Below are 27,560 nucleotides of genomic sequence, written 5' to 3' on the forward strand. Positions count from 1 at the left end.
GGACGGCGGCTGTCGGGGGGGGACTGACCTAGAGATCGGGGACTCCTGGACGGCGGCTGTCGGGGGGCCTGGGGGCTCCACATACTTGACCTAGAGATAGGGGACTCCTGGACGGCGGCGGTCGGGGGGCCTGGGGGCTCCACATACTTGACCTAGAGATCGGGGACTCCTGGACGGCGGCTGTCGGGGGGCCTGGGGGCTCCACATACTTGACCTAGAGATAGGGGACTCCTGGACGGCGGCGGTCGGGGGGCCTGGGGGCTCCACATACTTGACCTAGAGATAGGGGACTCCTGGACGGCGGCGGTCGGGGGGCCTGGGGGCTCCACATACTTGACCTAGAGATAGGGGACTCCTGGACTGCGGCGGTCGGGGGGGCGCCATTGAGGCAGTCTCCATTTTTTTTTTTTTTAAATAGTCCATTTTCTTCTTCAAAATGGCTGATCCCTCCTGATGACCCAGTTGGACATGACTCCAACAGGGTCACCAGGAGGGCTTAGCCAATGAAGTTGGAAGTTCCACCCAGTTGACTACATTAAAATTGTGCAAGCCCTCAATGGCTCTGGTCATATTAGAATGAGCTTTAGCCACTAGAGGCCTCTGTGATTTTCTATACCTGGACCAGAAAAAGACAAACCTTGCAATCTTTTCTATTTCAACATAAAATAACACATTTTTTATAAGAATGAGATAATACTTTGTTGTTGTTGCCAAATATAGGTTTGTTTTAGTTTTCAGTCAACTCTTCTGTTGGAGTTCCCAACAGTGGGTGTGTTCCTCTGACCAGGTGTTTCTGATGCATTCCAGATCTTACAAAGTCTGGATAGGTATTTTACATATCAGCTAACCAACTCATATGTTACAGCAATCTCTCAGTCGATGACGTGGCACACAACCATTAGTTAATGCAAGCAATGTCTGCAAGACCTATGCCATCACTACCTGCTCTCCACAGGAAGTGACATCACTTCTGCAGCAGGATTTCATGTCCTCTGAGAAACAGGGCTACAGTGTTTTCTTCGTGGACATTGCATCATTGTACCGGACCCATTACGGAGTCTGAGAGAATGGGCAGCGCAATTGAGGCCATCTCCATTTTGAAGTAGTACATTTTCTAATACTTCTATGAGTTTGTAAACAAACTAAAAGGGTGCATACTGCCACCTGTGGTGTGTTGTTTGAACAGGTATTAAGCCAAGGTTGGCTGCCACCTGCAGTTATGGAATGTTTACTCAAGAGTAGAATTCATTGGCTGATGACCTAGATGGAATTATGTGAGCCTTCCTTAACCCATAAGAAGTCTTTAAAATGGTGAAAGTCTTAAATGGACTTGCCCATGTTAAAATGAGCTTGTGGGCCCTAGTCCTCTACCATTCTGTGGTTTTCCTCCAACCTGAAAAAATTTAAGCTTTTTTATTTTGCTCTCCCCTGAATTAGAGCAAAATTGCAAAACAATTATATACTTATACAAACCAGTTTTGCAGCATTATATATTTTTTTAATTACATGTATTTTTTATAAATAAAAATCCATAACTCATGATTCAAAGTCAAAAGCAAAAAAATAAAATAAAGTGAGTCAAAATGTCTCATCAGTCTGCCTAAAAAAACCTCTCCCTGCCTAAATCCCACCTCTTCCTGTCCTAGGACTTTGGGGACGAGGACAGGGTCCATGTCTGTTCATGGGTTCGCTCCGAGGTAAACATCTTTAATTGGGGGCACTCGGACATCAAGGGAGAGGGAGAGCGAGCGAAGGTCCACGACCAGGGGACAATCCAGAGGTGAAGCACAAAAATAAACCGCAAATAAACTGCAGTATCCTTTCCGATACCGCAGTATCGTGATATTGTTTTCTAAAACAAATATGCAAAGAAACTATTCCCAAGTGTCTTCAACGGTGTGTTTTTGTGCGAGTGTGTAGTTGTGACATTTGGCAATTCAAAAATATTGCCTCAAAAGGCTTTTTCTTCCTTTGTGATTTTCACGTGACATTTCAAAGCATTTGCTAAGATTGCCTGAGATCCTCCCCACACGGGTGGCCAGATGGTACTGGTGCTGGATTAATTACCTGGACCCGTTTGTATTGGGTTGCCAGGTTGTGGTGGCAGGTGGTAGTTTTAAGTAACCTTTCAGTGCAGAGGTGGCGTATTGTGGAGTTGGTGGGTGAATCCTTCAATCGCAAGGTGGGTTGCCATGTTGGAGTAATAGTGATGGTAGTAGGTGGGTTCAATCCTTCTGTATTAGGTTGCCAGATAGGAGGAGAGCTAGATGGATGAATGTCTGGGGTTGGTTAGACAGTACTAGTGAAGCTGGCTCCTAGAACTTGAACTCCTTCTGCAGGCTGGAGGCGGGGTCAAAGTTGAAGTTCCCTCCTTGGGTGGCTTCAGGAATCAAACTGGGATCCTCATCAATCTAAGAAGGAGAGACAAAGAAGAGGAATGGTGAGGGATGTGTGTGTGTGTGTCAGCGCTTCTGTTAGCTGGTAAAAGACGATAAATAAACATGGGTGCCGACCAATTGTCCAGGAGAAAAGGTAGAAGTACATTGCAAAACAATGCTTTTTAGCCTATTCATTTATGGGAATACATTTGACTGGTCATGCTTAAAAATCAATCTAGGTTCATTTGCTAAATTTAGTGGGATTAAATTGGCAGACATATCAGTGTGGATGACGGATCACCACCTCAAGCTGAACCTCGGCAAGACGGAGCTGCTCTTCCTCCCGGGGAAGGACTGCCCGTTCCATGATCTCGCCATCACGGTTGACAACTCCATTGTGTCCTCCTCCCAGAGCGCTAAGAACCTTGGCGTGATCCTGGACAACACCCTGTCGTTCTCAACCAACATCATGGCGGTGGCCCGTTCCTGTAGGTTCATGCTCTACAACATCCGCAGAGTACGACCCTGCCTCACACAGGAAGCGGCGCAGGTCCTAATCCAGGCACTTGTCATCTCCCGTCTGGATTACTGCAACTCGCTGTTGGCTGGGCTCCCTGCCTGTGCCATTAAACCCCTACAACTCATCCAGAACGCCGCAGCCCGTCTGGTGTTCAACCTTCCCAAGTTCTCTCACGTCACCCCGCTCCTCCGCTCTCTCCACTGGCTTCCAGTTGAAGCTCGCATCCGCTACAAGACCATGGTGCTTGCCTACGGAGCTGTGAGGGGAACGGCACCGCAGTACCTCCAGGCTCTGATCAGGCCCTACACCCAAGCAAGGGCACTGCGTTCATCCACCTCTGGCCTGCTCACCTCCCTACCACTGAGGAAGTACAGTTCCCGCTCAGCCCAGTCAAAACTGTTCGCTGCTCTGGCCCCCCAATGGTGGAACAAACTCCCTCACGACGCCAGGACAGCGGAGTCAATCACCACCTTCCGGAGACACCTGAAACCCCACCTCTTCAAGGAATACCTAGGATAGGATAAGTAATCCTTCTCACCCCCCTTAATGATTTAGATGCACTATTGTAAAGTGGCTGTTCCACTGGATGTCAGAAGGTGAATTCAATTTGTAAGTCGCTCTGGATAAGAGCGTCTGCTAAATGACTTAAATGTAAATGTGTGTATTTGTGTTAGTTGTTGTGTGTCCTAATATTTATCACACGGGCACAGCACATGTGAGGCTAGTTTGAGGGGGAACTCTGTCAGACAGCAAGAGGGCTGCTGCTACAGCTCCTCAAAGAGCTTGTGATGGAACATTTTATGTTGGTGCTTTTCTATTTATGAATTTCTGTGTTCTGTGTTTGTGCTTTTCTAATAACCATTTGTGTTCATGCAAGTGACTGAACAAATCCTCACTATCAGAATCTGCAATTTGGCAATACCTGCAATTCAGCTTAGAGAGAAGAAGTCTTGTGAGGTATTGGTCTGTCACATGAATGACACAAACGTTAATGATGAATTATGAATAAGCTAAATCATGCAAATATAACTTGTCTGTATATAAAAGAGATCTAACAGGACTGCCCCGGAGGAGCTCCTAATCAACATGTATAGTTGGTGCATTGAGTTGGTTGGAACCTCTCAAATCAACAAAACAAAGATTCCTTTAAGTTTGATTTTGTCCCTGGTGTAGAATTTCCACGACAAGCTCATTCATTGCTGCTGGAGTCCAATCATTGCGTAACAATTCTCAATTCCAATCACATGTTAAAAACAGTTGGATGGCCACAATTAACTACAATTTTTACACTTAACAAAAATATAAATGCAACATGTAAAGTATTGGTCCCATGTTTCATAAGCTGAAATAAAAGATCCCAAAATATTCCATATGCACAAAAATATTGTGCACAATTTTGTTTATATCCATTTTAGTGAGCATTTCTTCTTTGCCAAGATAATCCATCCACCTGACAGGTGTGGCACATCAAGCAGCATGATCATAACACAGGTGCACCTTGCGCTCGGGCCACTAAAATGTGCAGTCGTCTCACACAATGCCACAGATGTCTCGTTTTGAGGGAGCGTGCAATTGGCATGTCCACCAGAGCCGTTGCCAGATAACTTAAAATGTTCATTTCTTTACCATAAGCTATACAATTTATCATGTTTGGGATGCTCTGTATCATGTGTGTTACAGCGTGGTCCAGTTCTCACCAATATCCAGCAACTTTGCACAACTATTGAAGAGGATTGGGACAACAGGCCACAGTCAACAGCCTGATCAGTCAATACAGAGGTTGATGTGTCGCGCTGCATGCAGCAGATGGGGATTACACCAGATAAAAGGTATGTGACCACAGATGCATATCTGTATTCCCTGTCACGTGAAATCCATAGATTTGAGCCTAATCAATTAATTTCCTTATATGAATTGTAGCTCAGTAAAATCTTCAATTTCTGGATGTTGCGTTTCTATTTTTGTTCAGTATAATTCAACTGGTGAATGAAGCACGTTTCCCATTCATGTCGATTGGCAACGGTAGGCAGGCGGTGAAGCGCGTAAAAATGTATGTCCTCGGTTTCAGGATTAATGGTCTGGGGCTGTTTTTCATGGTTCAGGCTAGGCCCCTTAGTTCCAGTGAAGGTAAATCTTATTAACATTACAGCATACAATGACATTCTAGACAAATCTGTGCTTCCAACTTGGTGGAAGGTCCTTTCCTGTTTTAGCGTGACAACACCCCTCTGCACAAAGCAAGGTCCATACGGAAACGGTTTGTCGAGATCAGTGTGGAAGAACTTGACTGGCCTGCACAGAGTACTGACCTCAACTGTGTGGTATAAAATGATTAAATATGAGGATAATTCTGTGAAGATAGCAATGTGATTTTAGCCTTCTAAATTAATTGTTTTTCATATAAACTTGTGCCCAGTCAGTAGCACCGTCCAAGTGAGCTCAGAGTTAGTGTCAGTATGACGGAACGCCCCTTTGGCCAGAGTGCTTAAAAGGACTCGCTAAGAATAAACCTACAGACCAAGCAGACGGACGGTGTAAACCGGACATCATGAATGGTTAAACCTACAGACCAAGCAGACGGACGGTGTAAACCGGACATCATGAATGGTTAAACCTACAGACCAAGCAGACGGACGGTGTAAACCGGACATCATGAATGGTTAAACCTACAGACCAAGCAGACGGACGGTGTAAACCGGACATCATGAATGGTTAAACCTACAGACCAAGCAGACGCGAGGTCGCGGCCCACACGTTGAACTGGTTAGAAACGTTGTACTGAGAGCAGACAGCGTGGAGCGAGCTGTGGCTACACGGCTGAAAATGGCTTCAACTCTACAGACCAGCCGACATACAGCGCGAGGTGAACGTCACAAAATGGTTTCAACTCTACAGACCAGCCGACATACAGCGCGAGGTGAACGTCACAAAATGGTTTCAACTCTACAGACCAGCCGACAGACAGACGGCGAGGTGAACATCACAAAATGGTTTCAACCTACAGACCAGCAGACATACAGCGTGTGAAACCGGACATCACAAAATGGTTTCAACTCTACAGACCAGCAGACATACAGTCGCGAGGTGAACGTCACAAACTGGTTTCAACTCTACAGACCAGCCGACATACAGAGCGAGGTGAACGGCTGAAAATGGTTTCAACTCTACAGACCAGCCGACATACAGCGAGGTGAACGTCACAAAATGGTTTCAACTCTACAGACCAGCCGACATACAGCGCGAGGTGAACGTCACAAAATGGTTTCAACTCTACAGACCAGCCGACATACAGCGCGAGGTGAACGTCACAAAATGGTTTCAACTCTACAGACCAGCCGACATACAGCGCGAGGTGAACGTCACAAAATGGCTTCAACTCTACAGACCAGCCGACATACAGCGCGAGGTGAACGTCACAAAATGGCTTCAACTCTACAGACCAGCCGACATACAGCGCGAGGTGAACGTCACAAAATGGTTTCAACTCTACAGACCAGCCGACATACAGCGCGAGGTGAACGTCACAAAATGGTTTCAACTCTACAGACCAGCCGACATACAGAGCGAGGTGAATGTCACAAAATGGTTTCAACTCTACAGACCAGCCGACATACAGAGCGAGGTGAACGTCACAAAATGGTTCAAACTATGAAACTCTCAATCTCCACAGAAGAAAATAACCTCACCTCGGAGACCAGAAACACTCAGTCTGCAGCTGTGCATGTAAGTGGTCCTAGAACTTTGACTAAAAGACACGAGGTGGGAAGGAAGAATCCCTCCCATACAACCATTGGTACGTCTGAAGTATCTATGCTAACGAACACTCCAAGACCAGAGAAGCTCTATAACTAAGGACATTGTGACCTCTGGTGGATAATCAGAGCCTTACATCAAGCCACTACCCATAGACGGATCGATTGGCTTCTGAGAGACAGAGAAACACATCTAGGCGTAAATATATATTGCATTTCTAATCTGAACGAGCAGTGGTTAGGGTGCTAAGGATACGCATTTCCATGAGCGCAGCTTCCAAAATGTATGTAGGATAAGTTGACTCTCTCCCCTCCCATTATGTAACAAGCTGTCATATGGTGTCAGTTCACTAGGGACTTTTATCTTATGTAAGTGTGTATTACTTAGTTCATTATTTATTTACTGAGCCAATGTGTGTATTTCTGATTCATCAATGAGGTTAGGGTTCTTTCAGATATCAGGGAGTGTGCAACGTTCAGAATGAGACTGATAAGAGGTAATAATAATACATGAATAATCGACTGTTATTGATGTAAGAGATGTCTGTATATCTTTAGAGTTTATACTCGGGAGATAGCAACTCGCTAAACAACTTTTACTGTGGTGCAGCAAATGTCTAATGAGTTAATTGTTACATGATTCATTTCAATCGAGTAACAATTAAACATTGTTTAAACAGTCATCAGATTAATGATAGTCACGACACCTACTGGTTGTATGAATTTGTGATCCATTGTTCCCACAACTGTCCCAGAGTCTGTTTCTCGTAGAGAATGACAAGCTGACCAATAGAATAGGTCAACTTTTCTACTATGGGGGATAGTAGATTGACAGGCTAGTGATTTTGCTGTTAGTTACTGGTCTTGTTGTCTGAGGAAAAGTTCATGTGGACAGTTATTCTAACATCTTCAAATTTGCATCGGAATTTAGTAAGAAGGATGCACGCCGTTGCATGATCTGTTAAGATTAATTACCTTAAACAAAATGTGATTTGTATTTCTGAGCACCGTGGGTGGACGCCCTAATCAGGTTACACACCCAATGCATATGGGTCGGTTAATGAAAATGCTGCAGGTCACATGTCTGGTGCTACATTTTCCTAACAGAAGCCCTGGACTGTGTGTGTGATTTACAACTCACATCGTCGCCTGAGAAGTACTGGTCAATAATCTCGAAGGCTAGTTTGTAGATGTCCTCATTCTCATGTTGCTGCAGATTCTCAATCTTCTCCAGACCTGGGTGGAAAGCAGATCAGAAAGCAACAATTCACTTCAGACACACAGTACCTCCTCTAGCCATCATGAGAATATGCAGGCACTCACCTCCACACTCCTCTATGATCTCAGTGATGGTGCTGGCCTCGTCCCCAGCCATGATGAGGACGTTCTTGAGGCCGTCTAGGAGTACCTGGACCACCTGGGAGTCCTTCACTGAAAGCAGGCTGCAGAAAGGAGGGACTACATTCTGCTGCACCAAGTACTCCACCTACACAAACACCAAGACAGCAGTAAGCAATTCTGACAAATCACTGCTGACACTTATGATTGTGTAAGCAGGTTCAGTCACTGGCATTAGATTAGTTCATAAACTCACTGGTCTGAACGCTTCCAGCTCTAGAGGCCCTGGCATGACAATGCAGCCCCGTACCTGTCCATGTCTAAGTCAATAGTCTATCTGATAGAGGATGCAATGTGTGTGACAGACTCACCTGGTCTTTCCGGCCACTGATGGTGAGGTTGCTGATGGTCCACGCTGCCTCCTTCTGAGTCCCAAAGTCCCCCTGGCGACACACGGGTTGTCAGCACTACGTAACATATCACTACACAGCAATGACAGGAAGATCATCTCTCTCAGGCTCACAGCCATGTAGGCACGGGGGAGCCAGGACCACCCAATCAGATATATCCTGTTTTATCATCTCTACTAGACAGTGTTCCAAACAGGCAGAGGTAGGTAGTAACATGTACAGTTTTGCTTGCAGCGGCACAACTGAGGGGAGGGAGAAATGCCCAGCCAAGAAAATATCCTTCAAAGTGGAGAGGTTCAGAAGAGGGTAAATCCTACCGTGGCAAGAAGAATATGATTGAGTTTCCTATGGCAATTGATATCTGCACTGTTAATTTATTACCTGAATACAAACCTCAATGTTTAATCTCATGCTGAAATGGGTCTGATTTGCATACTAGACTGGTGACATTTCGATATGGATTGTTGTAACACTTACCTGATCCTCCTTAACATGTAATTCTGAGTTAAACATGTAACATCACACTTAGAGTAAAATGTTTTTAGTACGCATTCACCATCACATGTACTTGTAATATGAAATATTTCTCATGAATGCTATTGAAATTATTCAGATGTCTCGAGTACCATATTCCTTTTTATGAAATTGAGCACATTGAGATATTAAAACAACTTTGAATAAGACTAATTTAAACTGTACAGTCTACAGATTTTCTTAAATGTCAGTCTTCATTGGAGACTACCTGTGCTGGAGGACATTGCAATTTAGCATTTTTATTAGGATCCCGTTAGCTGCTGCTAACACAGTCGCCACTTTTCCTGGTGTCCACAAGATGGTGCTGGCAGGCTTAAACAATACATTTATGTAAAATAAATTGCACTAAGTTGTTGTTCTTCTTGTCGTCAGTTCGGGGAAAAAAAAAAAAAATTATCACACAAAATATGTAACAAGTACTGAAAAAGTTGTGAACGGAAACTTTTTTAAATGAACCCTTCCACCACCCCCTTAAAAAAAATGTTTTTACTCTTACTTGAGTAATTTAAGAAGGCTACATTTACTTGAGTAAATCACAATCTACTGTAAGTAACAGTACTTTTACTTCGATTTTTAGTACTCTACCCACCTCTGCAAACGGGACATTATTTGTATTTTTACCTAAACATGCAAACACCATCAGATAGAATTCATAGCAAGCAGTGAACTGGCATGACCTTCAGATGCACTGGCATGACCTTCACTCATGGAATGGGTGGCCAAAAATAACTAACTAAAAGCCACACCCCAATACACCATGCCACTGCTTCCTTTATTTAGTAAACAAGTCAGGTCACAATCCAGTGCATTTATCAGTCAGTAAGAAACTGGTCCTGAACATTACAACTAAGAGCACTGTATTTGGTACAAATCATTCCCTAAATTCTAGACCTCAGATGAATCTGGTCATGAATGAATGAATGAATGAATGGTCTGGCTGTTGAACAAGTTGAGGAGACTAAATTACTTGGCGTTACCTTAGATTGTAAACTGTTACGGTCAAAACATATACAGTGCCTTGCGAAAGTATTCAGCCCCCTTGAACTTTGCGACCTTTTGCCACATTTCAGGCATAAAATTGTATTTTTTTGTGAAGGATCAACAACAAGTGGGACACAATCATGAAGTGGAACGACATGACCTGCCTGGTGTGTTCCTTGTTCTTCATGATGCTCTCTGCGCTTTTAACAGACCTCTGAGACTATCACAGTGCAGGTGCATTTATACGGAGACTTGATTACACACAGGTGGATTGTATTTATCATCATTAGTCATTTAGGTCAACATTGGATCATTCAGAGATCCTCACTGAACTTCTGGAGAGAGTTTGCTGCACTGAAAGTAAAGGGGCTGAATAATTTTGCACGCCCAATTTCTCAGTTTTTGATTTGTTAAAGTTTGAAATATCCAATAAATGTCGTTCCACTTCATGATTGTGTCCCACTTGTTGTTGATTCTTCACAAAAAAATACAATTTTATATCTTTATGTTTGAAGCCTGAAATGTGGTGGCAAAAGTTCGCAAAGTTCAAGGGGGCCGAATACTGTCGCAAGGCACTGTATATTCAATGGTTATAAAGATGGGGAGAGGTCAGTCCATATTAAAGCGATGCTCTGCTTTTTTGACACCACACTCCACAAAGCAAGTCCTGCAGCTCTAGTTTTGTCTAATCTTGATTACTGTCCAGTCGTATGGTCCAGTGCTGCAAGGAAAGACCTAGTTTAGCTGCAGCTGGCCCAGAACAGCAGCACGTTTTGCTCTTCATTGTAATCAGAGGGCTGATATAAATACTATGCTGCCAGTCTCTCTTGGCAAAGAGTTGAGGAGACTGCATCACCTGTTTTCATAAGAAACAATGTACTGAAAATCCCAAATTGTTCGCATAGTCAACTTACACACAGCTCTGACAAAACACTTCCCCCACCAGACATGTCCCCAGGGGTGTTTCAGTCCCCAAACCCAGAACAAATTCAAGAAAGTGTACAGTATTATATAGAGCCCTTATTGCATGGAACTTTCTTCTATCTCATATTGCTCAAATAAACAGCAAACCTGGTTTCAGAAAACAGAAAAAGAAACCTCAGGTCGCAACGCCTCTCCCCTATTTGACCTACATAGTTTGTGTGTATGTATTGATATGTAGGCTACGTGTGCCTTTAAAAAATGTATGTAGTTCTGTCCTTGAGCCGTTCTTGTCTATTGATGTTCTGTATTATGTCATGTTTTGTGTGGACCCCAGGAAGAGTAGCTGCTGTTTTTGCAACAGCTAATGGGGTTCATAAAAAAAAAAAAAGTTGTTAGGTTTAATTAGCTTTAAAAATGCACAATTATCTCTCAGCCTCATGGCAAAATGTGTAGAACAGCATGAGATTGTGTTGTCACAATGCCAGGCCAAGTATCATGATACCACGTGGGGGGGGGGGGACTTCAGTGGCCTGGCGTCCTGTTCATCCCAATACAACATATTTAATTTAAAGTTGACATTGTTCACCATATAATAGAATACTGAAAAAGCCTACCTATGATGTGGCTGGAGGAATGACTACACGTGCATAATGAACAGGCTACACCTGCCCCTGAACAGGCAGTTCAACCCACTGTTCCCCGGTAGGCAGTCATTAAAAATAAGAATTTGTTCTTAACTGACTTGCCTAGTTAAATAAAAAGGTAAAAAAAATAAAAAAAAATAAAAATTGAATGTCATTGTCATGAAACCACCTTTACTCTTCAGTTAAGACTCCCTCCCTCATAAACACACACCTCTCTCCCACAAACACACTGTTCCCAACTTTAAAAACGTTAGGCACCAAACAGAATGTAAGGAGCACCAAAACCATATGTTGTTACACTATTCTTCCATTATCCCTATAAGAATCCACACTACGAAACTTCTCAGGAGTAGCACACGTTTCCTTTTTTCCTGTGCCAATCAAATTCTCTTAGAACAACTGTCAAGTTACCAGGTTGAGCGAGCTAGGTAACAAGACTGAACAAAGTTGTTTGTTATCAAACCAATAATTAGTGTCTGGGATTAGTTTAAAAACGGCCCTCGACATGGTGTGTGATGGTGTGTGAAATTGTATCAGAAAGAACAAAAGGTATCTCCGGTAATACTGTTTGAGATCGAGACGAGACGTTTTCTTCCCTGTAAAGCTGCAGACACTCCTCTTGTAAAACTGCGCTTCCTCTCTGGCACTGCTGCATGATGGGGAATTTGCAAAGCCTATCAGACTGGCCTGTACTCTTGGTTATACCAGGGATGAAATTATTCAATACATCAACTTCTCTCACTCTGCACGCTGCTCCAATGTATCAAATGTAACAGAAGACTGACCAGGGTCTGCATCCCCCCCGCCAACATAGCTAAATTATATTTAAAAAACTGATGCAGGAAGAGCGGACAGAGAGAAGCAGGTGAGTGGTGGCTGGAATTGGATACAGCTGGCTGATTACAGATGCCACACATGATATGCAGACATTATTGGGCTGGCTGGCGCAAACAAGAGACTTGTTGATGTTGCTTAAATACAACTGAATTTAGAAGCAAAACTGATTTAATAAACATTTTATAAAAGGCGTGAGTACGTCATGGCAAAATGTGTAGAATTGCAGGAAGTTTGTTTTGGGCCAAATAACACATTCTGGCTACGCTACTGACAGACGCACACCACAGATCTCTCACCTTGGCCAGTTGGTGGATAATCAAGGGGATGAGTCCTGCGTCGATCACAGCCTGAACCTGCTGCTGGTTCCCAGCCGTGATATTGGACAGGAACCACACTGCTTCCTGTAGTTTAACCAATCACAGACAGTTATGCCACAACACTTCCTATTAACAGTCCAATCTCACACAGTCAAACCAAACAATTTCCTGTTGGCCTGCTAACCATTGACATTGGCTTCTCCCCTCCCTGTTTCCATTCCCTCTCGGGGGAGTGTGTGTGTGCTCTACCTTGTTGATCTTCTCTTTGGGGTGTGTGAGCAGGTTGGGGAAGTGGGAGAGGACGTCACAGTTGAGAACCATCTGTGTCTGCTCGTCTGTCCCTGTCACAATGTTGCCTACTGCCCTCAGCGTAGCAGTCTGCAGGAAGTGACAACACAGCAGGTCAACACCCACAATGTCAGCGCGTCAGAAAAGACAAAAACACACCTTGATGTATTACTTATAAAAACACATCGTTTCCTCCCTTTCTTGAAATGATCACTGATCTGTATGTTGTAAGGAAAGCTAGGAGTTTCTTCAACATATGGCTGCAGTTTTACTAAAGTACACCTAGCCCTCATGATCAGTAAAGCCAAGGTTTTAATACTTGTTGATTTATTGGTCACATGCAATAACATCCGCTAATCAACGATTCATTTTATAAGCACACCATCTATACCAGTGTGTTTGGGTCTAAGTCTGAATGTTATCAGTTACCATGGTAATTGTTCCCAATTCTATGGTGTCCCCGTTGAGCCATCTTACCTGAACTTTGACCTCCTGGTGGCTGAGCAGAGGAACGAGGAAGGGAACTACGCCAGAGTCTATCACCATCTGAATCTGCTCGTTCCCACCATCCGTCAGATAGGACAGAGCCCACACCGTGTCCACCAGGATCTACAAAAGCATGTCAACTCCAATAAGTGTTGTTTTAATGGGACTGCTGATGTTTAAATTATGCTGTGTGAATTGTACCATTTAGGGGGTAATGAAAATACACTTCCATACTTACATTTATATCTGTGTGGTATAGAAGAACACACAGAGCTGGAACAATCTGGAAAATACAAAACAGTTTGAGGTAGAGAGAGGAAAAGATGGTGTGAAAAGCAGACTAGAAATGTGGTCATGTAAGGTATGTCGCTAAACATTCGTCCTAGTGATGAGTCATTTGGCTGACTGGCTGGAGAGACTCACGATAACACTGCTCACACGCACGGTACCCACATGTACATACCTCCTGTACTGTCTCCATGGGCGGTGGTGGCTCCTTGTTGCGACAGAGGTTTACGATGACCCAGGTGACGTTGCGGAGGAAGGAGATGGGGATGGACGGGTTAATGAAGGACAGCAGGGGCTTGACCACACCCAGGGAGATGACGTAATCTCTGCACTGTGGCCCGTCGCCTGGGGGAGAAGCATCACAGGTCATGGGTCATCATTTGGGCACAGCGTTTTTCCCTGGTTAGGTAGTGAGCTATGACAAATACAATGAAGTTAAATGAAGACACAGCAATATGAAGTGGATGTAGAAAAAGTCAGTTTTCTCAACAACAACAGAACGTTGCGGTGCAAGCCCTCCACTGTTTTGGTGCCCTGGCTACTACGCTGTGAACAGCGTGACGTGAACCCGTGCACATGTGCAGACACTGCGTGTGATTGTGTGAAAGCAAAGTCCAATATCTGCGGTGCTGCTCGTGGCAACATTATTTCGCTGACATGCTGGCCACATCACTCGTTACGCTCGCACGGCAAAATAAATCTAAACATACATGTACACATAATTCAATCATTTCATCCAAACTGCTTGTGCGCATCTATGAGCATCTGCGTAGCTAGGCGCTAAAATAGAACTTGGTTCCATTTGACGTTGGACACGCTGCAAGTCCCACCTCCACCAGCTCCTCATTGGTTTTTAGGAGCATATACCCACATGGGTGACTGAAAGATGAACTGAGGTCCACAATCCAGTCGGTGGTGGTAATGCACCTTAAAATTGGTTGCCAACAGCGATATAAAGTACACAGGCGACTGGAGGAGAGATTACTAGAAACTTATCTGTGGATTAATTGTCAGAGTAGAGAACACACTATTGTGTGACTCAAATGGGTAATTCTACAAAGACTTTGTGCATTTCAGGTAAAACAACAGCAGCAAGGTAGCTAGCTAAATGTCCATGAATGTTTCATGTGTTTCAACCTGTCCCAAAAATAACAGTTGGTTCAGAGTTAGTTTTGATATGTCAACCTGTGTGTCCTCATCTGGTGTGATTGGACAAAAAGGAACATGCGGTGCCCGCTGTAGTCAACATGTCAGTATCTTTACTCACCTATGATGTTGCCGAGTGCCCACACAGCCTGTTCACACACATTCTGATGGAGAGAGTGGAGCAGTCGCAAGAACAGGGGAACAGCATCTGTTCGTACACAGAGAGAGTTAAGAATTGACATATCACAATTTCAGACACAACGATAACATAACAGAAGCATTAGTGAAGCAGGGCAGAGAGACGGAGCCCAGACAGAGTCAGAGTAAGAGCAGGGCAGAGAGAGATGGAGCCCAGACAGAGAGTCAGAGTAAGAGCAGGGCAGAGAGAGAGTCAGAGTAAGAGCCCAGACAGAGAGTCAGAGTAAGAGTAAGAGCAGACAGGGCAGAGTAAGAGCAGGGCAGAGAGAGACGGAGCCCAGACAGAGAGTCAGAGTAAGAGCCGGGCAGAGAGAGACGGAGCCCAGACAGAGAGTCAGAGTAAGAGCCCAGAGCCCAGACAGAGAGTCAGAGTCACGGAGCCCAGACAAGAGCAGGCAGGGCAGAGAGACGGAGCCCAGACAGAGAGTCAGAGTAAGAGCAGGGCAGAGAGATGGAGCCCAGACAGAGAGTCAGAGTAAGAGCAGGGCAGAGAGAGCTGCTGAACTTACTGGATTTGACCACAGCCTGGGTCTGTTGTGAAGTACCAGATGCTATGTTGGTCAGGGCCCAGGCTGCCTCGAACTGGAGAGACGGACTAGTGCAGAGAAAGAGTGAGAGACAGAATGAGAGGCCTTCCATTAATATCAACCCATCTTCATCCTAACCCCACACCCACACACATTGTCCTGGATGTGTCGCCATTCCTGACCACAAGGTCCTGTGTGTGTTGTCCTGAACACAAGGTCCTGGGAATGGGGAAATATTTTGTTTGGGTTGGCTAAAGAGAAATTGGCCAAGGGACTCTCCTGTGCCTGACACACACTTTATCTGCATCATATCTCCTAGACATTAATCCTGTCAGACTACAGGATTACCTCCCAGTAAATGTCCCAACAGTGCATTAGAAGAGACAGTCAAAGGGAGGACATTGCTGCTGCCTCAGACCAGACTCACTTGTCGTCTCTCTCCAGACATTTGACTAGGATGGGCAGGATGCCAGACTTTATCAAGTCATCAATGGGAGGGTTTCTGTCACTGGAGAGGAGTTTTCTGACAGACACAAAAACAGGAAGTGTTTTGTTTGAGTCATGGAAAAGAAAACATGGTTTGAGAGATACAAAGCAGAGAGAAGGACAAGGTGATCACACGTCTTACTCTACTTGAGAAAATGATATGTTCCCTAACCCTCAACCCAATTCTAACAATAAAACTTAACCCCTAAACCTAAAAATAGACTGTTTACAAGTGAGGACCAGCAAAATGTCTTCACTTCTCAGAATTGTAGTTGGTTTACTATTCTTGTGAAGACTTCGGATACTCACAAGTATAGTAAAAGTTGTACACACTTTTACCTGGCAGCCTGTACGGCACTGAGCTGGACCACAGCGTTATCACTGGCGGCATTCTTCAGCGAGACAGAGAACACACGTTACAGCACCACACTCAGAGGATGTCTTTTAGTTAACAAGTAGACGTGTGTGTACATGAAGTTGAGGCTGACCTGTAACATAACTTCTAGTGTGACGTTTTGCTGTAAAGACAGAAGGGACAACATCAGTACCAGGTTACAGATCAACATGAGGGGGGGGGGGTACAATTGACATAAACATCCATTTAACAGATCATTCTGAGGAGACACAGTGCTGTTTTCCCTGTGGCTGCTGCCGAGTTGGTGTGTTGACCAGCCGGTTGAGGCTGTGTGAGCTCACAGGCTGAGAATGTCATGCTAGCCTATCACTACACTTCACCTTGTAGCAGCTAAACCAGGCCAGACCAGGGCCTATTCCTCATTTCATTAGCTTGGTGACAGGTCTCCAGTCAGCAGGGTAAAAAGCTCCTCTTTACCCTTATATCCCCCTGTGGATCCCCATACAGTGCATTCGAAAAGTATTCAGAGCCCTTGACTTTTTCCACATTTTGTTACATTACAGCCTTATTCTAAAATTGACTTTTTTTTATTGTTCTCAATCTACACACGATACCCCATAATGACAAAACAAAACCAGGTTTTTAGAATAAAATTTTAAAAAGTAAACTGAAATATCACATTTACATAAGTATTCAGATTCTTTACTCAGTACTTTGTGGAAGCACCTTTGGCAGCATATACAGCCTTGAGTCTTCTTGGGTATGATGCTACAAGCTTCACACATGTATTTGGGGAGTTTCTCCCATTCTTCTCAAGCTCTGTCAGGTTGGATGGGGAGCATTGCTGCACGGCTATTTTCAGGTCTCTCCAGAGATGTTCGATCGGGTTCAAGTCTGAGCTCTGACTGGGCCACTCAGAGACTTGTCCCGAAGCAACTCCTGCATTGTCTTGGCTGTGTGCTTGCGTTGTTGTCCTGTTGGAAGGTGAATCTTTTTTCACGCTCTGAGATGCACTTTCAACAGTGGGACCTTGTATAGACATGTGTGCTCCAAATCATGTCCAATCAATTGAACTGACCACAGGTGGACTCCAATCAAGTTGTAGAATCATCTCAAGGATGATCAATGGAAACAGGATGCACCTAAGTTCAATTTCAAGTCTCATAGCAAAGGGTCTGAAAGATGTTAATTTGTAATACATTTCCAAAAATGTCTAAAAACCTGTTTTCACTTTGTCATTATGAGGTATTGTGTGTATATTAATGAGGATTTATTTTAAAATCCGAAAGGACTGAATACTTTCGCTGCACTGTACATCATACAAACCATAGAGAGACCACGGGGTTAAGACCCATGTCTAGATTACAATGTCACACATAGAAATGGATTGTATAGCACGAACACAATGTCTAAGGTCAATCGATCTCCAGGAGGGTTGGCCACGCCTGTCCGGCTGGTCCTACCTGACAGATAGTCTAGGCAGTACATTTCCATCTGTAACAAGTCTCCTGTCTTAAAGATAGCCAGCCCAGCGCAATAAATAGCAAATGGGTTGCTAAAGTGACATCACACCCACCCCTTTGAAGTCCGAGTCTATGTCAGAGTCCTCAAGACTGTCCTCATGTGGGACGTTCCTCTTCTTCAGTAGATGCTTGTCTCGTTTGTTCTGACGGAAGAGAGGGAGAGATTAAAGAATAAACCAACACATTTATGAATACTGAAATATATGACAGAGTAGCAACACGAACTTCTACAGCACCAATACTTAAGTGGAAGCTGGATATCGGTCAAAAAAAACAGCTGACCCTCACATCCCTAGGATGTGTGTCATCTCTGGGACCGGGGTCGGTCTGCCCAGAGACATCTGGGGTACAGTTGGGGACAAAGTACAAACCCTGTGTCGCTATGGAGATGTCCTCTATAAGATTACTCAACTTTAGATACAGTGCCTTCAGAAGGTAATCACACCCATTGACCTTTTCCACATCTTGTGTTACAAAGTGAGATTAAAATGGATGTTATTTTATTGTCGTCAACTATCTACACAAAATACTAGAATGTCAAAGTGGATAATTTTTTTATAACACAGTCAATACACTGCATCTTGTTTAGATCAGTATTCAATCCTCTGAGTCAACACACATCAGAGTCACCTTGAGCAGTTGTGGAATCTGTTTATTCTGTGCAGGCTTCCTTTTCACTGTGTCATTTAGGTTAATATTAACTAACTAATTAACTAATTAATTAACTAATTAACTACAATGTTGTTGATCCATCCTCAGTTCTATCACAGCCATGGTGAAAACCCAGAGCAGTTCCCTTCCTTTCCTCCAACTGAGTTAGGAAGGGCGCCTGTATTTTATAGTTACTGGGTGTATTGGTACACCATGCAAAGTGTAATTAATAACTGCACCATATTCAATGAGATATTCAATGTCTTCAAGACATCTATCAATAGGTGACCTTCTTTGCGAACCATTGGAAAAACTCCCTGGTCTTTGTTGTTGAATCTGTGCTTATAATTCACTCACTGTGTGGGGTACAGAGATGAGGTAGTCATTTAAAAATCAAGGTAAATACAACACAGTGAGTCCATGCAACTTATGTGAATTGTTAAGCACATATTTACTCCTGAACTTCCCCTAGTCGTTGAACAACTCATTCCAAAATCATCGAGTTGGTCCTCCCTTTGCTTCTAGAACATCCTCCACTCTCCTGGGAAGACTTTCCACTAGATGTTGGAACATTGCTGCGGGGACAGCCACAAGAGCATTAGAGAGAGGTCGGGCAATGGTGTTGGGTGATTTGAGGTCGGGGCTCTGCAGGCCAGTCAAGTTCTTACACACCAAAAAAACATTTCTGTATGGACCTCGCTTTGTGCACAGGGGAGTTCTACTGAAACAGGAAAGGGTTTTCCCCAAAACTGGAAGCACAGAATCACCAAGAATGTCATTGTATGCTGTAGCGTTAAGATTTTCCTTCAATGGAACTAAGGGGTCTAGCCAGAACCATGAAAAACCGCTCTAGGCCATAATTCCTCCACCAAACTGTACAGTTGGCCCTATGCATTGAGGCAGGTAGTATTCTCCTGGCATCTGTCAACCCCAGATTAGTCCGTTGGACTGCCAGATGGTGAAGAGTGATTCATCACTCCAGAGAATGCTTGAACAATGGCGGCGAGCTTTATACCACTCCAGCCGATGCTTGGCATTGGTGCATGGTGATCTTAGGTTTGTATGCGGCTGCTCAGCCATGGAAACCCATTTTATGAAGCACCCAAGGAACAGTTGTGGTGACGTTGCTTCCAGAGGCAGTTTGGAACTCGGTAGTGAGTGTTGAAACCGAGGACGGACAGTTTTTACGCGCTACACCGGTCCAGCTCTTTGAGCTTGTGCGGTCTACCACTTCGCGGCTGAGCCGTTGTTGCAGAGCTCTTCAGTCAGGCCATTCTACTGACAATGTATGTCTAAGGAGATTGCATGGCCGTGTGCTCAATTTCATAGACCGGGCAGCAACGGGTGTGGCTAAAGCAGTCAAATCTACGCATTTGAAGGCGTGTCCACATACTTTTGTATATATAGAGCATTTAGGCTGTGTAACATGTTGGTTCAATGATCTACTTATTTTATGCAGCCATGGTATTTTAGTGGGGCAAACAGAGAGAGAAGAACACGTGATCGAGAGGAAGAGAGAGCTGCGTCGCGAGATATCTTTACCTCGAAAATACATTATCTAAACGATTGATAGTTGGTGTTCAGCAGTCATAAAAGTAAACCTTATTTACTTTGAAGAACTAGAAATGTGATTTCGTCAGACAGCAGCTCTATAGAGATGACTTGGAATTAAATAGTCAAATGCAATATACACAACAACTGAAATATTTTATTAAAGTAAAGTGAATAAATGACAGGTAAGTGATAACCAGTAATGGGCAGTCACTACCCTCATTGGGACTGTGTTAGGGCACATGATGCATAGCGCATTTAAAATGTTGGGAAAAAAAAAAAAAAAAAAAAAAAAAAAATCTACCGAAAATAACATTTTTTTTTTTAGATAACCGAACCAACATTAAAAAGCACTAAGAGACACACACCAACTGTAAGGCTCCTAGGGTACAGTGAGACACACACCAACTGTAAGGCTCCTACGGTACAGTTAAACACACCAACTGTAAGGTACAGTGAAACACACAAATGCACACAACAAAAATTAGTATACAGACACACTGGTGTTGAAAAGAGTGTGAAAGACACACACACACGCTCAACATGCGAGTCAGGGGTAGGAGGGATATTCCCTTGGCCTACATTCCAGTGTGTGCTGCAGTGCCGGGCCGTGCGTCACTGCTGGCGACTAACCAGCCCTGTGCTGCTCTCTGCTCTGGCAGGCAGCACCAACAAACCCTAGTCTCCCTCACCCGCTATCACCCATCAACAGCTATGTCTCACTCTCTGAATCAGTGGTAACTTCCCACAGTTTCTCTTCCTCAACCAAGTGACTCAGCAAATCCCAATCAGCATCATGAAGTAAAAAGAGTGAGTGACAGACTCAAAAGCCTTGACAAGGGGGGTTGTTTTAGCGTCTGAGAAAAAAAAAAAACAGGAAGTGGAAGGAGAGTTAAGAGTGTGTCAAAGCCCAGAGGGGGGGGGGGGTCTAGCAGAGGACGATAGTAGGGGGAGGAAGTAAGATTCAAAGCCATGAACAGTGTACTCTTTGGGTCAGAAAGATCACAGAGTCAACATGGAGAGTAGCGAATTGTTAGACATGAGTGAGAGATACGTAGCTATCACAGGAGGGGGTCAGAGCAACCCTTCAGTCTCTGGCTCTTTACAAAGGTGTAAACAGAGCAGCTGCATGACTACCAAACTAATTTGTTGTATTGTATCCAACATAGTACAACCTGTATATTAAAGGATTCAGATTTAAGCCAATTTTTGCTTGATCTGAAAATGTGGTTGGAAGCTCCGTAAAGATGGTGTGACGCAATTCTGCAGCCTCTGGAGGCATGCAGAGGCCAAATCGAGCTCTGTACCAAATGTTTAAACAACTGCGGAGGGCACCGTATAGCTCCGCAATGACATGATTGGTTGACGGGTAGGTGGGGGCGGGGAGGTCCTGTATAAACAAACTCACTTCCTTGAGAACTTCCTTCACAACAGCTCTGCACTGCAAAACGCAAGTACACTATATACAGTTCCAGTCAAAAGTGGACACCTACCCATTCAGGGGTTTTTCTTAATTTGTTTCTACATGGAAGAATAGTGAAGACATCAAAACTATGAAAAAACACATATGGAATCATGGAGTAACCAAAACAAAATATATTTTATATTAGATTCTTCAAAGTAGCTACCCTTTGCTTTGATGACAGCTTTGCACACTCTTGGCATTCTCTCAACCATCTTCATGAGGTAGTCACCTGGAATGCAATTCAATTAACAAGTATGCATTGTTAAATGAAAGAAAGAAATTCCACAAATGAATGTGTTTGAGCCAATCAGTGGTGTTGTGACGAGGTAGGGGTGTTATACAGAAGATTGCCCTATTTGGTAAAAGACCAAGTCCATATTATGGCAAGAACAGCTCAAATAAGCAAAGAGAAATGACAGTCCATCATTACTTTAATACAAGATTCTTCAAGTGCAGTCACAAAAACCATTGAACGCTATGATGAAACTGGCTCTCATGAGGACAGCCACAGAAAAGGAGGATACAGAATTACCTCCGCTGCAGTTCATTTAAATAAACTGCACCTCAGATTGCAGGCCAAATAAATGCTTCAGAGTTCAAGTAACAGACACATCTCAACATCAACTGTTCAGAGGAGAGTGCATGAATCAGGCCTTCGTGGTGGAATTGCTGAAAAGAAACCACTACAAAAGGACACCAATTTGAAGAAGAGACTTGCTTGGGTCAAGAAACATGAGCAATGGACATTAGACCGGTGGATGTCTGTTCTTTGATCTGATGAGTCCAAATGTGAGATTTTTGGTTCCATCTGCCGTGTCTTTGTGAGATGCAGAATAGATGAACGGATGATCTCTGCATGCGTGGTTCCCATCGTGAAGCATGGAGGAAGTGGTGTGATAAATAAAATCAGTATTTATAGAATATATAAAAATCACTACAGATCACTGGTGACACTGTAGGTGATTTATTTAGAATGCAAGGCACACTTAGCCAGCATGTCTACCACAGCATTCTGCAGCAATACACCATCCCATATGGTTTGAGCTTAGTGGGACTATCAATTGTTTCTCAACAGGACAATGACCCAAAACACTTCCAGGCTGTGTAAGGGCTATTTGACCAACAAGGAGTTATAGAGTGCTGCGTCAGATGACCTGGCCTCCACAATCAACCTACCTCAACCCAATTGAGATGGTTTGGGATATGTTGGACTGCAGAGTGAAGGTAAAGCAGCCAACAAGTGCTCAGCATATGTGGGAACTCCTTCAAGACTGTTGGAAAAGCATTCCTAATGAAACTGGTTGAGAGAATGCCAAGAGTGTGCAAAGCTGTAATCAAGGCAAAGGGTGGCTACTTTGAAGAATCTCAAATATAAAATATATTTTGTTTTAGTTACTACATGATTCCATGTGTTATTTCAAAGTTATGATGTCTTCACTATTATTCCATTCTACAAATAGTAAAAATAAAGAAAAACCCTTGAATGAGTAGGTGTCCAAACTTTTGACTGGTACTGTATATACAAAAGTATGAACACCCCTTAGTGGATTGGGCTACTTCAGCCACACCCGTTGCTGAAAGGTATATAAAATCGTGCACAGAGCCAAGCAACCTCCATAGACAAACATTGGCTTTACTGAAGAGCTCAGTGACTTTCAACATGGCAGTGTTATAGGATGCCACCTTTCCAACAAGTCAGTTTGTCAAATTTCTGCCCTGCTCGAGCTGTCCCGGTCAACTGTAAGTGCTGTTATTGTGAAGTGGAAACGTCTAGGAGCAACAATGGCTCAGCCTCTAAGTGGTAGGCCACACAAGCTCAGAACAGGACCGCCGAGTGCTGAAGCGGGTAAAAATTGTCTGTCCTCTGTTGTAACACTGACTACTGAATTCCAAACTGCCTCTGGAAGCAACGTCAGCACAAGAACTATTCATCGGAAGCTTCATGAAATGGGTTTCCATGGCCGAGCAGCTGCACACAAGCCTAAGGTCACCAAGTGCAATACCAAGCATCAGCTGGAGCAGTGTAACCATCACCGCCATTGGACACTGGAGCAGTGGAAACACGTTATCTGGAGTGATGAGTCACACTTCACCATCTGTCAGTCTGATGGAAGAATTTGGGTTTGGCGGATGCCAGGAGAGCGTTACCTGCCCGAATGCATAGTGCCAACTGTAAAGTTTGGTGGAGGAGGAATAATGTTCTGGGGCTGTTTTCCATGGTTAGGGCTAAGCTCCTTAGTTCCAGTGAAGGGAAATATTAATGCTACAGCATACAATGATATTCTAGACAATTCTGTGCTTCCAACTTTGTGGCAACAGTTTGGGGAAGGCCCATTCCTGTTTCAGCATGAAATGGTTTGTCGAGATCAGTGTGGAAGAACTTGACTGGTCTGCACAGAGCCCTGACCTCAATCACATCGAATACCTTTGGGATAAATTGGAACACCGACTGTGAGCCAGGCCTAATCGCACAACATCCGTGCTCGACCTCACAAATGCTTGTGGCTGATGTCCATGCAGCAATGTTCCAACATCTAGTGGAAAGCCTTCACATAAGAGCAGAGGCTGTTATAGCAGCAAAGTGGGGACAAACTCCATACTAATGCCTGTGATTTTGGAATGAGATGTTCGAAGAGCAGGTGTCCACATACTTTTGGTTGTATATGAATGGCCTGACTTCTGCAGAGGCCGTATCATTATTTTTGACATACATATATGTATGAGAAGATATCACAATAGTATTTTTGTGCTAGTTTGCTGTACCAACATTATTTTTTATTTTTTTTGGGGGGGGGGGGCACTTATTTCCATGACTCGTGGCTCCCTCTCATCCCTCTGCAGCAGACATATGGTGGGCAATATGTTCGCAACATTGAATATCCTGTGTGGCTCAGTCGGTAGAGCATATGATTCCCGCTGGGGCCACCCATATGTAAAAGTAGTGGCCCCAGCCGACTTGTAAGTCGCTTTGGACAAAAGCGTCTGCTAAATGGGATATATTTATATTTAATATCAATAAAATCACAGTATGGAATCAATACATATGTAATCATGAGAATCGCAATACATATTGTATCGTGATAATATCGTATTGTGAGGTCCCTGGCAATTCCCAGCCCTACTGGAAGTAGGGTTAAATTGCTCTTACAGTCAGTTTGGCTTTTTTCTGAATTTTGGTTAGGATCTAGGGAGGATAAACTGATCCTAGATCTGTGCCCAAGAGCAATTTCTACCTGCAGCATATGACTGCAGTAGGTCAAACAAAGATACCTATGAGGTCACGGTGAGGAGGCAGTTTACATGGGTCAGAGGTAAATCCAGAGAGGTGAAAGGTCATGGCTGGAGACAGAGGGTTAGACTGGGGTTAGTGCCTCTATAGAGAAGGGGATCATTCTGTATGGACAAAGAGGAATACCCAGCCTGTCCGGGGCAAGACACAGGGTGAGAAAGAAACAGCCTGTTTAAAAGGTCTGTGTAAACAGAGAGGTGAATACTAACACATTAATACAGGGAGCAGTAGAAGCACCGCTATAAAGTCATGCGTCAACAAAAATATTAAAATGAGGCTTCTTCACTCACCTTTCTCAGTTCCACTGTCACGTCATTTCGATGTCTTCTCATAGTCTGGAACACAAACAAAGCAAATCCTTCATTTCTAAAAACATTTTTAAGGAGAGTTATTCATAACATCTCTCTGGACTCAGGTCAGAACATAGGAATTGAGGGGACTAATATGTAAACTATAGTCTAACCACAACAGTAACACCACTGGATGTGGTTACGGTTCAGGTTAATCAATGTGTTTGTGTACCAGTATTAGTGAGCGTGTCCCTCTGCAGCAGAGATATGGTGAGGAATGTGCTTGAAATATTGAATCGGAATAGAATCGCATCTGCACCTATCATGAGGTCCCTGGCAATTACGAGCCCTAACCGGTGTGTTCGTAGTCCACTCATTGCTGTGAGCTGGTCTCAGATCTTGTGACTGTCGCTGCAGTTCATATTGCCATCCTAAATAGCCCCATACGTCACGTGGGTCAGTCACATCATACACAACCTTGGTCTGGTCTTACCCCTGTCTAGGGAGGCTGAGGTGCAGAGAACCTGAGTGAGACACCTTCTCCTCTCTCTAACAACCAGACAGTGTCCCAGTCAAGAGCGTCGGTGTGAGCACCGACTAGATCAGCAGAGGGCCAGTGTGGGTCGATGCAAGCTTTTATTCTAGCCAAGCACTAACACGTCTGATTCATCTAATCTGGATTCAGATTAAAGACAATGATTAGTTTATACATATATTAGGCTGTAGCCTAAACATAGCTTGACCAGTGGGCAGTGTCCTGAGTCAACAGTGAGTGTTCCCTCCTGGATACAGTGACCTGGGACGAACAATTAAGTCCAAGGCCACAACACTGACAGAGCAAGTCCAAACATGTTAGACTTTACAGAGCAAAGCAGATATTTGATAAGTAATTCTGGCTGCATCTCACATGATGTCCCATAAGGCTGTTTAGTGAGAGACAGTTGAACTGGGAGGAATTGGCCAAAGTTGCCCCTTCTGCTGGAGCAGGGTCAGATCATCCTAGTGGTTAAGGTCAGGATTTGGGTTAACCAAACTCATCCTAGATCTGTGGCTATGGGAAACTTTAACCTCGACCAAACCCCAATATATGATTTTCCCACTGCCCACCCCAATACTATAGTGTGTGCCAAATTGTTTCAGTAATCAACCATTGCAGGAACACACAACTCTCTGGTCCCAGATCAGTGGTTCTTAGGGCTTAATCTACCTCCTGGACCCTCCATTAGGCCCCAGATCAGGTTGTACCTCCTGGGAGAACCCAAGCTAGACATCCAGGATGCCAGAAATAGCCCTAGTGACGCACTTTGCAATATCTGCCTGTCCATCATAGTAGCCATGCGTTTGTAACGTTAGCTTCCGGTTTCAAAACAACCACTTATGGCACTGGTCTACATCCCATGGTTTTAGATGGCTCCCAAAGACAAATCAACTCCTATCTTCGTCTACTATTTAGAAAACTAATTCCAATGGGAGCCTTCATACACTGGGGATGTCTTAAAGATGACTCTTTGTATAACTCTGTAAAGACATAAAACAGAGTGCGTGCGTTATTGTCAAAGATACCACAGCTAACCAATATAAAATACGTGAAGTCAGTATGCCATAGTTTAGCATTGACAGCTCGGCCATAAGATACCGACCTCACGTTATGCGGATAAAAAGTTGGTGTGTGGTGGAACTAGCAAGTAAACCGATTCAAGTTAACGTCAGCATGCAGTCCTAACATAATAATTCAATCGACATATTAACCGAGCGAGCTAACTAGAAGATAATTTACAGCACAGGCAGTCGTTCAAAAACGCCTATTTTAGCTGGTCAGTTAGCTAGCTCATTATTGTTGGACAAGGCAAGGGTACTAACCAAAAAGATATCGAGCTACTGTCAGTTCTGAACAGGGTTCAGGTAGTTAGAGAGTCTATGTAGCTAATACATGCTTCTGCTAACTACCGTCTTTGGATTTGGCCAGTTGGGCTGTCAACTATATTCTGCTTTCAAAACAGGTGGTAGCTAAGTTAACTGCTTAGGTAATCAGCTAGGTAATAGTTCGTCGTTAGCGAAGCCGGCTGAGCACATTGCTAGTTTACGTTACAATCTTTGCTTTCAAGCTAGCTAGGTAACTAACAAGGCTTCATCAAAAGCTTGTCAGACAAGGCCGGTGAAGATAGCCGGTGTCTAAAGTAAAAATCCAACACGAATCACTGGTAACCCGCTCTATCCAAATGCGAGGCATCCTACCTCGACATCACGTCCCTTGTTTTTGAAGCTCTTGATACGGTGGTTATCCAAGTCGGCGTTTTCTGCCATGTCTGTTTGCTTGGTTCGTGAGTACTCCCGCGTTTGATCTCCAGTGAAAGGCAGAGCACTGTAAATATACTGCTGAGC

At 44.0% G+C, this 27,560-nt stretch overlaps 1 protein-coding gene across 1 annotated transcript; it reads right to left on the minus strand.

Moving 5' to 3' along the window:
* Positions 1-1,473: 1,473 nt before the first annotated feature.
* Positions 1,474-27,560, minus strand: LOC135519041 (importin subunit alpha-4-like). The gene is made up of 17 exons (XM_064944081.1): positions 27,414-27,560; positions 25,179-25,223; positions 17,986-18,075; positions 16,543-16,572; positions 16,394-16,446; positions 15,996-16,091; positions 15,551-15,636; positions 14,965-15,051; positions 13,873-14,042; positions 13,648-13,692; positions 13,401-13,532; positions 12,885-13,013; positions 12,615-12,719; positions 8,360-8,431; positions 7,974-8,136; positions 7,792-7,886; positions 1,474-2,411 (listed from the first exon to the last, which is right to left on the minus strand). Exons 1-17 carry the CDS (start codon positions 27,480-27,482, stop codon positions 2,316-2,318), a joined length of 1,563 nt encoding a protein of 520 aa, XP_064800153.1. The 5' UTR covers positions 27,483-27,560; the 3' UTR covers positions 1,474-2,315.

The sequence above is a fragment of the Oncorhynchus masou genome, chromosome 29 (assembly GCF_036934945.1).
Source record: "Oncorhynchus masou masou isolate Uvic2021 chromosome 29, UVic_Omas_1.1, whole genome shotgun sequence".
Taxonomy (NCBI): Eukaryota; Metazoa; Chordata; class Actinopteri; order Salmoniformes; family Salmonidae; genus Oncorhynchus; species Oncorhynchus masou.